Source organism: Ambystoma mexicanum, chromosome 10, assembly GCF_040938575.1.
Source record: "Ambystoma mexicanum isolate Mex_15411 chromosome 10, UKY_AmexF1_1, whole genome shotgun sequence".
NCBI lineage: Eukaryota > Metazoa > Chordata > Amphibia > Caudata > Ambystomatidae > Ambystoma > Ambystoma mexicanum.
The window spans coordinates 267,149,017-267,166,240 of record NC_090932.1 but is presented as its reverse complement, the minus strand read 5'-3'; the positions used below and the strand labels follow the sequence as shown (position 1 = coordinate 267,166,240).

The 17,224-nt window shown below is 41.8% G+C and overlaps 1 protein-coding gene across 3 annotated transcripts in view; it reads left to right on the top strand.

The window, feature by feature from the left end:
* The window catches only part of LOC138493162 (beta-galactoside alpha-2,6-sialyltransferase 1-like), a 648,815-nt gene that overhangs the window by 486,072 nt on the left and 145,519 nt on the right, over positions 1-17,224 (top strand). For all 3 annotated transcript variants that reach the window (XM_069620349.1, XM_069620347.1, XM_069620348.1), the window contains one exon: positions 4,708-4,809. In XM_069620349.1, the coding sequence (XP_069476450.1) occupies positions 4,708-4,809 (102 nt within the window). The remainder of the gene's footprint in view (positions 1-4,707; positions 4,810-17,224) is intronic.

The window sequence follows — 17,224 nt, the reverse complement described above, 5'->3', positions numbered from 1 at the left end:
CAGATGCCTAAAAACTGGGGAGAAATATATTCTATTGTGATCCTACATGTTGCTGCATTGTTGATTCCCCAAAGTGATCTCCATATCAACAATTTACCAAAAATTGATGCACACCAAAGAAATAAGATTGAAGAGAGAGAAATATTTCTCAGCAAAATCAATAGAAGCCTATCATGGCATTCTAGCTGAGCATAAATTAATCAGTGGAATGGCAGTAATATGTACAGGAGTATTCATGCCAGGAATTCAGACTGCAGTGAATGCCAAGTGGTTAAAAATAACCAAGTGGCAGCTACTACAAAAAACAAACACGACAATAAAAGGATTAAAAGTCGATCAGAGAAGAATTGAGGGCCATCAGAATCATAACCCCCCAGAACAGGTATGTCTTGGACTTGATTATAGCAATGGAAGGTGATTTGTGCACCAAGATCAGGCCTTCTTGCTGGACGTACACACCTGCCCATGATGAAGAAAATGGAACCCTGACAGAGGCAATAACTATGTTGTCAACTCTGCATACCAAAATGGAGGAAGAAGTAGATGAGACCGAACATGATGACTGGTTCTCATCCCTATTTCTTGGGATCCAAACTGGCTTGCGAATGCCTTCAAGCTGCTTAGATCAATATTAGTGTTAGTATTGCTTGGAGTTTGGCTTGTAAGAATAATCATAGGACAGTGTAAGAAGACAGCAAAGAAAGCTATTGGGATGAAGATAATGAATGATGTGAATGCTGTGACTATTGCGAAGAAAACAGACTGAAAGTACCACCCGTGAGCACCTGAAAGGAAGTACCCTGGGACCCTTAGGAACAAAGTTTTATTACCCCAAGGATCATAAGGACTATGTGGGATGTTGGGTATACTGTCAACCAACTGGGGAGTGTTGCCATATGACCTGGAAGTGGATGATCACATAACGATGAAGGTGACCTGAGGGGGGGTGACAAATATTTGGATTCCAAAGACACCACAGTGTGAACAAAAGGTAAAGAAGATTGAGGAGGTGGTTGAGGATTTGAGAAGAGGGGGTAATGTAGAGAGGCAGATGTACATGTCATCTATAGTGCCCGCCCACTCACCTCCATCATATTGCAAAAACAGCAAGAAAGCACTGTATGTGACACCAGGTATCATCCCAATACCACATTGAAGATATGAGAGACGTTATGCGCTAAGACAACCGTATCGAATGTACCCTCGCACTGACGTGGTAGAAGTATGTCTGCATGATATGATATGGTATGATATTTTATTTGTATCGTGCTTGTACACAAGTGTTTCAGAGCATGACTAGACAAGGGAGGGGAACAGGGGAAAACACAAAAAACAACAACGATCTTAATAGGCCCAGTGACATTGAGAATGCGCAAGTGCATGTGAAGGGGAGGAAGGGAAAAAGTGCATGGAAGGGGGAAAGGGGAAAGTGCAGAGCAGAGGAGAGCAGATAATAAATAATAAATAAAAAGAAATAGAAAATGGAGGCTGCTAGGGTGAATTCTCCAGAATTGCTAATTTCTCTTACCTACTGAGTCCCTCAGCTGTTTTGCTGGTTTTCTAGGATTTTTTTGTTTCACCTGATAAGAGTCTGAGCCTTTTTTTCCCCTCTTACATGTGTTTTGCTGTGTGTGTTTAACATTTTTGTGTTCATAGACTGTGGTTCTATGCAGTGACACAGGGTTGTCTTTTTCAGACTGCCCACTTTAAACTCAATTTTCTGTGACTGACTGCTGTCTCCCAGAACATGAAAACTTGCCATTGACTTTATTAGTCTTTTTAAATCCACAGAACCAGCACAAACTATCTTACATAGAGTTCTAGAAATGGTTAATAGTTATCCTTTTTTGTCTGTTTCTCATGGAATATTATTTCCATTTTCATTAAGACTTGGCTGGTGGCAGTGCTATCTACCATATTTTTCCTACCGTGGTTTATTTAAATAGCCTTGGTACTGTTTTAGGCTATCTTGGTAGTCTCGAACTTAAACCCGCTGGACTGCATTTACTTTTATTTGGTTCCGGATGGGTTTATTCGCCATTTATTTTTTAAAGTCTTTCCCGTGTTTTACTCTGCGCGCCAAACCAGGTTTGGTTCCTTTGTTCGCCGACATTTGGCGGGCTTCTACACAGAAGCCCTAATTAGGTGCCTGAATGTCTGAGGGGGGCAGGATGTGAGTGAGGGGTTTGAGACTCCCTGCACAGGGTCTCCTTGGAGACCCATGTCGCACTCGGTTTGATTGGCTGTGGTGATTGTCCTGCCGGGACAGCCAACCTGCTGTGTGATTGACAGCCAGGCTGTGTGAATGGGGAAAACTGCATAAAAAGCAGGTCTCTTGGACTGAGAAGGCACAGTCGCCACTGGATTGAGAGAACCGAAGAGAATCTGACAGAAGAGGACCTCTACCACAACTAAACCTCCCAGTGAAGCCCTGCTGTGGGTCTGAATTTCCAAACTTCGACGACAGGGAAGATCTGCAAGGAATCGTCTCCCCATGATCTGGTGGGACCAACCAGTTCGCCAAACTGCAAGCCAGGCCTCCCTCCTCTGGTCGAATTTGTTGTGCACAGCTACAGCAAACTGGATAGCCAGAAGGACGGGACCCTGCTTGGGTATTAAGGAGCGCACCTTTTATTCGTTGCTTCGCTCTGCTGCTGGTTTCTTCCCTGGGCAGCGCAGGACTCTCCAGTCTTCCAACTTCGTGTCGGTCCGACAGTCGCTTTAGAAACCGTGAGCAGGCAGGACCTGCCAGGAATGTCTGCCTCAGCTACAGCCTTCTTCTCCATTTAAGGTACTGTTCAAAACCGGTTGTTCGTTCCGTCCGACCACGGTAAAAGTGCTTGAAATCTTTTGCCAATCCGAGGGATCCTCCTTCTCTATTCTTTAAAGTAACTTTTCATCCGACTAACTTCGTTCTGAACTCTTGGCAAAGACTTAACCGCAAACTACTCTGTACTGTGTGTTCCTCTGCAAAGACTTTGGTCCATTGACTCTGGCCCTGGCCTCTTGATTTGATTTCCTCACCGTAGTTGCCTTTTCTAGATTGCCCTGCTTACTTACTTGTTGGTGCTCCTCAACTTCTGTCTAACTTTTTCTTTCCCTCCCATTTAAATTGCTGGAGTGCCATTTTGCTCACACTTCATTTTGAGCTTAACTTGTCCAGAATTCATTGGGTGGTGTGTAGTGTATTAAGATTGTGATTTTTTAAATGACGTTAAGAGCCAAATACCTGTAACCATCTTTTTAAGTTTGTACCAGCGCCTGGCTGCCTTTGGGCTTTGAGCGCTTTATAAATGAATAAATAAATAAATAATCCATAACGTCCCTTTAATAAAGTTTTTTCACTGAATTTTATGGGTTTTTGTTAGTGCAACTTAACCATAACTTCCCTTTAACAAAGTTTTCTTTTTCTGTGAATATTAGACAACTGAAAATAGATGAACAGTTAGGAGTACTGTGGGTGAATTGTGAAATGCCCCCTTCAATTCCAAGTGAAGTTTTGGATGATTTTTGCATACAAATAAAGGTACTATTCAGGCGACCTTGCAAAGGGGGGAAGGAGGGTTTTGTTGTACCACTATGGTGCCTAGAGAACAATGATGGATTTTGGAATTTTATGTGAACTATTTAGTGAAAGTGCTGTATTTGAAATTGAGATTTGGAATTATACCGGTTGCAGTTTTTATGGTAAAATGGGGCAAAGATGAAGGGTCACATTGTAGGTTTTGTGAAAATGCATGGGAAGATATGAAACACTTTTTTATAGTTTGCCCAGCCTATAATGTAAAAAGAAATGTTGGTTATTACCTGTAACTAGAAACCCCAATACATGTACGGTGCAGAACTGCCCTAAAAGTATGTTGTCAGATAGCAAATACAGCAACAGTGTTTGGGTAATCACTAATTTATGGAAAGAATGGCAAATTCACTGAAGGAAAGAATACAGTGTATCGCTGGATTATTAAGTATTTGTAGTAGGAACAAAGAGTCATATAGGCACATGAATTCTATAGAATCATCCCTTTTTCCCCTCCACCAGGTGTCCCCATTGATGGGGTTTTCACAGTAGCTATCTGATCCAATCTCTTGATTTTAACTCAGGAAGGTTTATCAGGTTAACCCTTTTTGATTCAGTGCTAATGTTGTGGAGGTACTCGCTAGTAAAAAACAGGTTTGGTCCAGGCGCACAACCCAGTGAAGGCCCTTCGAGTAATCTTCACCATTTACATACATTTCACTTACATAAGTGTCTCTGGTTATTATATTTTTGCTGGGATGATGATTACATTTTATGCCGAGGGGTGGGCCGGTGCACATTTTGTTACATCTGGGCGCAGTCTATTTTTATTTATTACATTTGTTACTCGCCCAAACCCTTGGGTATCACACTGTAAATGTTGGGGAGCCCATCACCCCTGGGAGGCACTAACCATGTAGTTAAGCAGCATAAGATAGCATGACAGCACCCACCATCTTCATAATAAGAGCTGTGAGATTTCTGGTTGATGAACCTACACTGGACTCCCTCAGGACAAATAGTTAGGGTGATACTGTTACCACAATAAAGAAAACGAAACACCTACTATTGTACATGTATACAATTGACTGCTCTGTATTTCTGTGTGGTTGAATGTGGGGAAGGAGCAGAGCAGAGAGGATCAATATTGTATGACAATAAGCCAATGGCTCTTTTTTATACACTTTCAGGTGGTGACAACCCCAACATATAATTTTCTGACTGAAACTCTGTACCAATCGGGTACATTGGTTATGTGGGATCCTGCACCATATCATGCAAGTCTTCACGAGGTGAGGGAACCCTTGTATTCTGGAACTCTAAATGCAGTTGCACTACTTTTAAAGTTTGACAACCCTCTCTCTGTATGCCCCAGCTCATTTTGTTTGTGATTTTCTGGTGAAATATGTCCAAAATCTGCATAACTAACTGTTCTTTCATCTAATATCGAGCCAGTGGCACTACCACTGGGGGTTAAGGGTGATCTGTCCCCCTTAAAATATGAAATCTGCCATTTGCCTGCCCCCACCCGCTTCCAACCTTTACACCCCTCCCTTCCTCCACCACTGACATCTGGAGAGTTATTGCCACAGCTCCCTTTTAGAATGCCTTGATTTTTTGGAGCAGGCCATTGATAATGTACAGCAATGGGAGGAATTCCCATCCGGCAAGGGTGTGGAAGACCTGTCTTTTTTATGTTTATTAATTAATGAATGATGTAGGCAATTCCATCTCAGGAAGTGTAATCTACTAATCTGAATACCCTTTCATAAAGTCCATACCAAAAGCATAGTGTACATTGTGTCCTGCTGAATCACTAGCCCGATCAGCAGTGCCTGCTCTACAGTGGCACAGAGCAGGTTCAGAGGACATAGGTTCTCATTTGACAGTTGTGGTGACAGCCAAGTCTCTGTAGAGCAGGGGCTGCATTTAAGATATGCACCCCTATTCTAAAAACCACATAACTATAAGAATGCTATCATGGTGGGACATTAAACTGTAAATATAAGCCAGGCCTGAGTTTGAGTTATGTTAGCTAGCATCTTTCATGAATACCCACATCAATGTTATATCACATTAAGCTCTGCAAGCCCAGCTCAGTGGTGGAAGAGCTATGTGTGTTCCCCCAGCTAGGTTGACTTCACTGCTCCCATCAAGACTATGGCACTGTGGGTTGCCTCTCTTTGTTCCTTGGTGAGGGCAGATACCGCCCTCCCCAGAGAGACAGCCACTCTACAGGGAGCTGACCTGGGAACAGGAATCAAAGGGCACATCCATTCACAAAAGGAATAGCCCCACAACAGAGTTCTGCATACAATGGGACTTTGATTCTATTGAGAAGGTAAGTGGGTGGGGTAAGTGTAGACAGAGGGAGCTCCTTACAGCTGAAGGAAGGTCCCACCATTTTGTTTGTCTCTATATCTGGCTTTCCTTCCTGTCCCCTCCACTTCCTGCAGCAGAAAGAACTCTGGGTGTGATATCAGAAGGCAAAGTGCATGAACAGGGATTGGACCCATACATCATACTTGCTTTCATACAATCACTGGTGGACTTTTGCCTTTTAAAAAGTGGTCTCCCACTACTTCTTAAATTCACTTTGGAACAAACAACTAAGGAAGAATTAATTGCACCTCTTTTGGGGAAGCAGTTCTTTCCAAAGCCGTCTACTGGAGGTATAGGCTTCATCATGAGTTGGGTGATATTCCAGCGGTAAATCTGCCAGAATACTGACCAATGCAATTACCATTACCGCCACTGGGTCCGGCAGTATTACCGCAAGATTACAAATGGCGTGGCAATGTAAGTCCCCATTTTCTTTTAGTCCATAGGACTCTATGGGACATTTTCAGTACAATTACTGCAGTGATAATTGTGCTGCGGTAATTGCACCAGAAATGGGTGGAAAGTGAGCAGATTTACCTCCAGCTCATAGCTGGAAGTAAATCCTCTGACTTTCCCCCAAACTCGTAGTTGGGCAGTGCAGTGCAGTTATTCTATTACCACTACATTTTTACCGCACTTCCCAACTCGTGATGAGGCCATGAGTGTCCATGGCAGAGGCAACCTCTGCCCCGTAAAACCCCAGGAAATATTCAATCCAGTCGAACCAACAGGACCCTCTTGTGCTGCCTTTGGAACTTGCCTGATCTACAAACTGCTGTGTTGCATCTATTGAACCAATTTACTACAGCACTGCACTAGCTGAGCGCATCATTGCCTCTGCTCGAACAAGAAGCCATCACTGCATCCACACCATTCTAACTACTTTTCAAACCACAGGCATCTTCGTTGCCAATCTTCATTGACATTCAACCAGACCTTGGGGGACACATCACGCTGTGAACTTCGAACACCACATTGAACGACCTGACTCGAACTGCGCATCCATTCAACAGCATCTTTGTCATCCCCCGACTGTAAACCCGGCCTGGTGGTCATCATGATCCACACTTTGTTGAGTACCTCTTCGAACCACAGCAATCCTCAGTTCAAAGCGATCCCAGGCAGAGCCCACCAGCCCTGGCTCAAACAAACCGCTCATTTGCTGGACCTCATTTCGAACCTGTGGAAGATTGCGTCCCACATCGACCAGATCCAGTGGTTACCAAATTATTCGAACTGGCTCGACATTGATTTGCTACCTCATTTAACTGCCCCTCGGATCATCAGGTACACAGTTTTTAACAATCTCCAGACCTCGACTCAAACGGCTAGAATGTCATATGCTGACCCCAACCAGCAGTTACCACAACTCAAACTGGGCCCGATCTTAAAACCAACTCTGGTTAGCCATCCAAGCTGGATTGCTTGAATCCTGCACTTGCACTTCTCTGAACTACTGTTCCAAACTAGCTCGATGCCCACTCCCCGATTGGAGTTACACCATCTGCTGCACTTGACCTTTGCTCGATCAGCTTACACAGTACCAAGAAGCCTGGTTTGACAGTGTCAAGCCACCAAAATCCACAGAAAGGTATTTTTGACTAACAATTGCCCTCTCTGTCCAGTTTTGGGTCCTAGAAACTGGTTAAGTCACTTCAATTCCTTCTTGCACCAGAGCATATGCTGTTGCAAACATTGTGGTTATTATTGCCTTTGACCCCTGATTCATTATCCCAAGTGCTGCAACTTGTTATCTTTGCAAACTCTGTGTCCTTTCCTCAGGGGTCGGATTTTTGTGTCGTGTTTTTCTATTTAGCTATTTGTGCAGATGGTGCGTTTATTAAAGTATACATATTTTTATAGCTACTTGATTGGACATTCCCTTTATTTTGTACTGTTGCACTGTTGCTTTTGCGTGGCTAATGGATCCCATTCACACCCCTCTTGAGAGTGTAGCCTTTCCTTGGCCCATGTTAACACAAAAGGCAAAGCAGGTATATCTGTTAACTGTCTCTGTTTTACCTCTATGATTGGGTTCACCCTTGTTTCGTAGAAGTGTGAGGGCTGAGGAAGCACTTTAGTCTCTACTCATCTTTGTCCATCTGAGGGGCAGAAGTCAATTTGTCACAATCCCTGTCTCCATAACCTGCTTCCACCATTGTCAGCTGAAGAGGGTCTTGTTGAGTTGGAGGTGTTCCTTTACCCAGAGCAGTCATGTCTGGGTTTCTCTTCATCAAAGTATTTCTCTGCTCTCAGTCTCCGTGTTATACTGGCTATAGGTTAATTTGTAGTCTTGTGTTAGTAATGGACTGGGCAGCAGCCAGCAATACATGTAAACTGCGTCATGTAAACTGCTAATTATCGTATTGCTAAGACTGGGATGGGCCATCTACATTTTTAAAACCAACGCCCAAGCACAGCCTTTAATTTTTTGATTTATTTGTCAAAAAAGGTAAACCAAACTGTTTTAGTAGCTGATTAATTCACAAGCATAAAACAGAAAACAAAAAGTGTCATACCTGTTTCAAATAATTATAAAATCAGGTGACTTTTCCTATACTAATTCAACCCTGAGGAGAAATTACAGATGTATCAAGTTATCCCATTTCCGTTGTGAAGGGCACATCAGACCCCGCCAACATTCCTTCCATTATGCCACATGCAGACTCGCTTTAGTTATATATTTTGGTTTATGGTACTGTGCTAGTTAGCCATTTCTCACATCTAGGTAAATTGTGTTAGTTAGCCATTTGTCACATCCTGGTGAACTGTTTTAGACATTTGCCACATCAAGGGTTATTTAGCCATTTGTCACATCCAGGTGAACTGTGTCAGTTAGCCTTTTCTCACATCTAGGTAAACTGTTAGTTAGCCATGTGTCACATCCTGGTGAACTGTTTTAGCCATTTGTCACATCCAGATGAACTGTGTCAGTTAGCCAATTCTCACATCTAAGTAAACTGTTACTTAGCCATGTGTCACATCCTGGTGAACTGTGTTAGCCATTTGCCACGTCTAGGTGAACTGTGTTAGTTAGCCATGTGTCACATCGAGGTGAACCGTGTTGGTTAGCCATTTGTCACATCCAGGTGAACTGTGTTAATTAGCCACTACCCATATTCAGGTTACCTGTGCTCCTTAGCCATCTCTAGCATCCAGGTGAACTGTGTTAGATAGCCATTTGCCACATCTAGGTGAACTGTGTTAGTTAGCAATTTCTCACATCTAGGTAAACAGTATTAGTTAGCCATGTGTCACATCCTGGTGAACTGTGTTGGTTAGCCATTTGTCACATCCAGGTGAACTATGTCAGCCATTTGTCACATATAGGATAACTTTGTTAGTTAGCCATGTGTCACATTCTGGTGAACTGTGTTAGCCATTTGCCACATGTAGGTGAACTGTGCTAGATAGTCATTTGTCAAATCCAGGTGAACTGTGTCTGTTAGCCATTTGTCACATCCAGGTAAACTGTGTTAGCCATTTGTCATATCTAGGTTAACCGTGTTGCTTAGCCACTTCTCATAGCTGAATGAACTGTGTTGCTTAGCCATCTCTTGCATCTTGATGAACTAATACTAACACTCAACCCTCCGCATACACCTCTCACTAACTTCACTAAAGACAACCAGAACTCCTCAGTACAGAAAACTGCACATACTTCACAATACTGCAACCACAAGACAAAGCGCGCACAACCTTGCACAACAGCACATGACAGCCGCCTCCGAATCTCGCACCCAGGATCAGCGACCGATGTATCCGAACTGAAGCTGCCAACTGCACATCACAGCTCCTTTGCTCTTTTCCCGCTCCTCCCACTAACCTTACCCCTTGAGTCTTTTCACAGGACCGCCAGAGCGCTGAGAGACCACGTATGTGGCACCTATGTGCGGTATACAAACCTTTAATATTAACATGAACATTATGCAATTACTTCACAAACACAATCATTTTTAATATATGTTGCACCATGACATGAAAGTACTACAAACAGCTCAAGTTGTCTAATGTTATAAGTGAGCAAACCATCCAATCCATATTTTATTTTCTCTTTGCAATCTGCTAGCTATAGTTCTGCATTAATTATGGGATACGTATAAAGTAATGGTACAATAATGCAAAGAATAGAGGCCAATACTTCACCCCCACTGCAAAGGGGTTGGGCCCAAAAACTGGAGAACACTTGTTGATTTCTTTTCTGACCCAGTCAAATTAAGTCCTCTACCTTTGTTTGGTGCCTACAATATTTGGCTTTCCAGATGTTTTTGACTACAACTCGCATCAGCCTTAATTATCAGAGTCAATGGTGTGGGATCATGGAAGGGCTACTCCAAAATGTCTATAGTGTCACAGGTTTCAGATCCCTGGCCTACAGAATGAGGTTGACTAAATGTTCCACTTTTACGCCATTCAGAAGGCCTTAAAGTGCTTTGGAGCAGGCGGTAGGTAATATGTCGCACTCGACAAAACACGTCATAAATAAATAAATAAATAATGCACATACTCTGTAACGCCTTAATGCTCAACACAGACCTGCACATGTGAGCTGGTATGCTGACTGTACCCCCGATGGGCCCAAAATCACAACACTGCCATCTTCGTGTCCAGGTAAAGAAGGGCAGAACAAGATGAGCAATTGAGTCTGGTGAAGGGCCATCGCTGGAGCGAGAAACAGAGTTGAACCATCAGTCTATTGTTAATGCCAGTGTCAGCGGGAGGCTGAGGTTGTGGATGGGGGGTCGCGGCTGCTGTTCGCATCCACTGGTGATCTGTGTTAGAGCTTTCCTGAGTATATTATGTGTAACCCCAAGTCGTGAGGCCTGTCTTCTGTTCCTGTGACCCCCAAGAGAAGGGGACTTTTTTCTGAATGCCAGTGTTTAACGTATTGATTCTGCAGTGCACGGAAAAGGAAGCAAAGTTTTAAAGTAGGCCGTAAGGTAAGTAAGCCAGGAGCCACAGGTACAAAAGAAGAAAACGTTATTCTCTTGGCTACAGGTAACAGCATAGTACAGACCCTGGCACATAAGTAGAAGCACAGGACACCATATAGTTAATGGGACATTCACTGGCGCAGTCGTTTGCTTTAATGTGTGGTCAAAGTTGCGGGAGCTTAATGCAATCACTTGCACGTAGTAATCAGTGGCGACTGGTGAATATTTTAACTGGTGGGGCATACATATGTCTCCTCGATATGCCGTAGCGTCTTAGTGCAGCAAGGGAGCCCAAACCAATCTGGGGGGGTATGGAGGGAGGGGGGGGGGGGGTTCTGGGAGTTCTCCCACCAGGAAAACTTTGAAAAAAGGGCTAAAGGTATGCATTTTAGAGTACCATTTTCAAACAAAAAGACAAAAAATGCATTGGTTTTGCAGCCAGTTCTTAATAAGAAGAATGAAGTATTCCAGTACTCTGCCTTTAAATGCCACGAGCAATCACAAACATGTCTTTATGTCACACGAAGAACCACAACCAAATTATTTTTCTTACTTGTAAAGAAGGCCTGGCTCTTTTCTGTGTCAACTGATGCAAATAAATCCTGAGGTCATTGTATGTCTGAAAAAATACTGAGCATGCATGTTCTGGAAGCTAACATTGAATGTCAGCACTGGCACAATTATCTCGTAAAAACACCTTAGTCAAAAATGTTTAGCTATTGAAAACAATTCAACCATTTTTGTAATAAACAGATGCATCATGTATGTATAAACATAACACACACACACACATATTAAAAAGAGAGAACAATACAAAAATTCCCCAAAGTCGTTAACTAACATGTAGAGGTGGCCCTCTTAAGTGGTATCCTCAATACAACAACAAATAAACATTAAATGCAGTAAATGTATGTCAGCAACATTAAGAAAAAATATTTAAAGGAGAAGCTTTTTCCTAAGGGATTTGCTCTGTAAAAAGACAAATCAAGATTTTACATGTAAAAAGGCTGTCGGCATAATCAAAAACTTATGGGCCATCTTACAAGTCTTAAATACAATTAAACATGCACTGTCTGTTAGGAGTCACTCTTGCTCACCTCTTGTAGAATCAAAATATTCGGGCTCCTGGTATGGAACCTTTTCTACCCAGTAGGGTTAAATCAGAAACAAAATACACCAATGAATAGGTTCAAGGGTACTCATACACGAAGGGCTCCCACAATTGGTTTGAAAAAATGACTCTTCGAAATTGTTATCATAGAGAAAGATCTCTAGAGGACTTTTTATGTTGTAATTGCATGAGTCAAAAACACAACAACACAATTTACAGAGAGAGAATAGACATCATCAATGGTTTGTTGGACCATAACAGAACATAAACGTAAATGCTTTAAAACACCATTTACCACCAATGCTCGGGACAGAGTTGAAAATGGTGTGTGTGCAACAAACCCAACCTCTGTGGAGGTTTGTCAAAACAGACACAGTTCAATTGTGAAACAATTCAAAGCGGAATTCTAAAGACAACGTAAAACAACTAAGAGGCAACAGATAAGATTTTTCATGTGTGAACAGCAATCAATGTGCTGTGAATTCGGGGAGTAGTATGTCTACACCAGGTGTTTCGGCCGTTTAGAATTGGGCTAAATGAGCCTCATCTTTGGGACGGCCATCATCAGGACAAGGTTCTGTACACGGGACGTCTAAGCTGTGGGGAAGGGAGATCACAATCAGGTGGGTGTATGAGCCGCAGAACTAATTTGAATTGACTGAATCAAAAATGTGTAGTCACAAAATAGAAAACACACAGCTTACCTATGTAGCAATTGATAGGCACTGGTCCAACAAACCATAGATGATGTCTATTCTCTCTCTGTAAATTGTGTTGTTGTGTTTTTGACTCATGCAATTACAACATAAAAAGTCCTCTAGAGATCTTTCTCTATGATAACAATTTCGAAGAGTCATTTTTTCAAACCAATTGTGGGAGCCCTTCGTGTATGAGTACCCTTGAACCTATTCATTGGTGTATTTCACCTCTTGTAGAGACATGTTGCACGCTTATCTTTAAGACATGCAAACTTCTCAATAACTTGATTATTGAATTCTGGAATTTCATTGATAAGTTGCTTTTCAATAGACAGCATAGCCAGTGAATTAAGTCTGTCTTTGTATTTCTTAGGAATGTTTTAATCCTTTTCAGGGTTGAAAAGCATCGCTCAGATTCTGCTGTGGTAATTGGTGTGGCCATGAGAATCCTCAAGAAAACGTTTTTTCAAGATGGTTATCAATAAATAGCCTAAATAAAGCTGTTAGCACATTGAAATTCACATCTTACATAGATTAAGGATAATTCAGTGTGCAGTTTGTCTTTATTCAACATGGGGTATGCTTGGTCAGTTTTACTTAGTACTTCAACAGGAAAAGATGCTTTGTATCTCTGAAACTGGTCACCCTGCAATAATGTGCTACTTACTTGATGTCCAGTAAACGCAAACCTCTCTGTGGCACTGGCAATTATGATACCACACACTTCCTTTGCCACTTGGTTCAAGTGCTGTAGCTTTGCTCTGTCGTTTGCAAACACAGAATCATGTGGCAGTTTTGCATCTGTATTGTCAGTGGCTTCTCAAACCCTTTTGATGCTGCTGACAAAGTCTTTGTGGTTTTTTCTACATACAATGTGTCAATGCTTCTCTTCTGTAGTTGATTGTAGAGAATCTCGTCATGGGGCATGATATCGTGGGATAGAAAGAGAAAGAAAATAAACTGCCTGTCTTCCAGGAATTGGAGACAACCTTCGGACTTGCCATTGTTGGCTGAGCCAGTGTTCTCCTGGGCTTGAATTGTATGAAGACATTCAATAATATCTCCCCTGTATTGGTAAACAATCCTAGCTGTCTGTACATGAAAGTTCCATCTAGTTGGAGCCCCCCTAGGAAGTCTCCTACTGACAATTTCTTGGAGAACTACAGTTCTTTTTGGGGAACGTGAATAAAAAGCTCGATATTGCAGCCAAATCAGCAAAGAAACTTTTGATTTGCCTAATTTCTGATGATGCTTGCTCCATGACAAGGTTCAATAGGTGGGCGTAACTATGGACATACTGTGCATTCGGGCATATCACTGACTTTTTTTTTACCCCACCAGCAGACCCACACATAACATTGGCACCATCAAAACATTGTGCAATTAGTTATTGTCTGTTTTGAGGGTCTGGAAGTAGAAGGTTTACTTTATGAAGTGAAGCTGTCGAAAGAGAATCCGCTGAGGAATCTGTTAAATAAAGAAAACAATAAAATCATTCAACTACGTTATCTTTCTCATCAAGATACCGAAACACTAGCACAGATTGAGTCTCATTAGACACATCAGTTGTGTCATCAGCTTGGATAGCCACAAATGTAGTGTGTTGTATCTAGCGCATGATGCATTCTCTCGTGAAATCCATGATGCAATCCAGAAGCTCATTCTGGATACTTTTGGAGGGTCCTTTAAATACAGTTGCCATTTTTAAATGAACGTCCATTGCACTGTCTAGTCTTGAAACAAAAACCACTAATCCTCTAAATACTCCTGGCTTCAATGAGCCCTCCGTGTCATCGTGGCCTCGCAATGCCAATTCAAAGGCACCACAAAACTGCATACAGTCTATTAATTTTGATAAAATGTATCTGTTTTTGTTCACTTCCTCATTATGCTTCCTTATGCTGACACAATAGCCTTCGAATAACTGACCTGCTATATTTACACATCCAAACATGCCCATTTTTAACAAGTTATCCATGTGCGATTTCCAAAGTTTGTGTTTTTTTATTTTCTCAGACAGATGTTTTACATCAGTAACTCCTCTTTTTGTCCAGGCAGCCTCACAGCTGAATAGCAAGCAGGGAACGCAGAATAATGCATTTTTAGAAGTGCTACATGTAAGCCAGACCTTTTTCTCATACCAGGTTGCTGCAAACTTGCATTTATACTGTTTACCCCGATCTTTTGCAGCTTGTTTAATATTTATTTCAGGCTGATCGGGTCCTAATCGTTTGACTTCCTTTTTCTCCTGAGTGGTTAAGCCTGAAATGGCTTTATTAATAGCTGATCAACTGTATTCATTTTGTCGACAGTAAATTAAGAATGCGATCGGACACTGTCACTCTTGTGGTTGTGCTGGCTGGCTACTTCTGCGTTTGTTAAAAGTAAAATAAGAAGTAAGCCTTTGATAGGCCAGACGCCAGTGACAATTGCAATGTTTGTGCCTGACTAATGTAACAGCAACAGTGGCCCTCACCCATAACAGATTAGCTGTCTCTTCTTTTCAGAAAGAGCTTAATGACTGTAGTTTACTTGTTTATTTGCCACACTTTATAGATCGGGTACTTAAACAAAACCCACACAGCACTTAAATAGGTTGCACGCTACATAGGTCCTGTACATTTAAACTCAAAAATCATTGAAACATACTAAATCAAACTCCCTGTGGTTCAGTATTTTGACTACCCAACCAAAGACAAGTTCTCTTCAGGGCAGTGTCAGCATCTGCATTTATGACTTACCTTGGCTTGATTGAATTCCCTTGATCGCAGCAAAGATCCCGATGAGGCAGCTTCAGTGCAGAACTCTAGGTAGTTGAAGAGGAAAATGTCAAATCACATTTGCTATCATACTCTTGCACTAGATGACTAGAGGCAAATGACAGTCGTTTTTTTTTCTGATTACAATAATTTTTTATTTTTTTATTTTATTGTAAAACTACAGTTTAATAAACAATATCAAACTTTTGTTACATTGGTTCAGCAACGTCCTTTGTCTACAGAAAATTCTAAACCGCTTAGTCAACTTTGGGAATTTCCAATAAAAGAGAAAAAACAATCTCCAAAAATCATGTACTTCAGTGGAATTTAAACAGATTTCTTTGCATGTAAATCTAAAGCCTTAGATGACAGAGGACAACTCAGATTGGCTCAGCCTGCAAAATCATATCAAGAAAATTAATTAAGTTGCATGTAAAATTGATATTTCTGCCAGCCACAACAAGTTCCCACCTGTCGTCCGCATTTTAGAAAGATGGTTTAAATTTGCCCAGATGGAGTTCACGTTGAGCAATCAACATTGGACACTTGGTTACCTGGTGCTTTAGGGACTCTACCTCCGATGCAGCACAAAACTGGCATTTGTTGTCGCTGATTTCCTTATTGTGCCGTATCAATTGCATTTCCTTAGTTTGTAGGGCGTTTAAGCGAAATCTTAGGAACTGGCTCCTATGATGGCGTGAGGGGCAGTTCGTCAGGTAGTTTGGAGGAGAATGCAATTTCACGGTGCCTCGAGAAGGAGGCAAGGTTGAATTGAAGGATGCTCGCACATCGTAAGTTGAGATCCAGTCCCAAGTTTCTAGCTTTCTTTTGGCGTATTGAGGACGGGTGAGAAGTTCGGACTCACTGATGTTTGCAACTTTCATTATAGCTTTTAATTTATTCACCCATGATGTCAAGATTGGTGTATGTGAACAATCGTCGTTGTTGATGAAAATTTGGTAGGCAGGTATTTCAGAACCAAGATACATTTTTCGCAGAGTGGATAGCGATTTCCAAACAATTGTCATATATAATGAATTCAGTGCCAATTCGTATCGCAAGGCGAAAATCGAGATGTAATTAGGAAGGCCCAGGACACGTCGCCAAAACTTTCCTTTGAGTCTATGCCAAAGGCTATGATCCAGATTCCACCCTGCTTCTCCACCGAAGGTGAGTGTAGGAATTACTTTCTGCAGATAGAACAGTTTTACGGGTGCAATTGAGAATTTTCCATATTCTTTGTTGATTTTCGCACCTTGTAAAGCTAGAATGTCGGTTCTATCAATTAGATCTGTAGTCCAAGCGGCTTCACAGATTAAGTCATTTACCAGTACAACCCGGATATCGGATTGACTTCACAGTGTTTAAACAGTTATTTCCAACGGCCCAACAAAATTGTTTGTCTTTTCTTGAGATGGTGTGCCCAATACACATGATCTTAGTTTTTTTGGTGTTTAAAGACAAGTCGTTTGCAGTCAGATAATCATTCAACCTCTGCACAAGACGTTGTAACCCGATCTGTGTTTGGTCGATTAGGACAATATCATCCGCATAAACCAGACATTTCAGATGAGACCCGTTGATCTTTGGTGGAAAACTGTGGACTTTATCCAACAATACTGGGAGGTCAGCAAGGAATAATTTGAAAAGGTCCGCTGCAAGTGGGCAGCCTTGTTTCACGCCTTTATGTGTCCTTATTGGCGGAGTAAGGTTGCCTTGGGAATTCAGTCTAATTTGAATTGTGGTATCCGTATGTAAGGCGATAATTGGTTCCAAGAGCTGCTTTGGCACTTCCATGATCATAATTTATTCCATAATTTCTG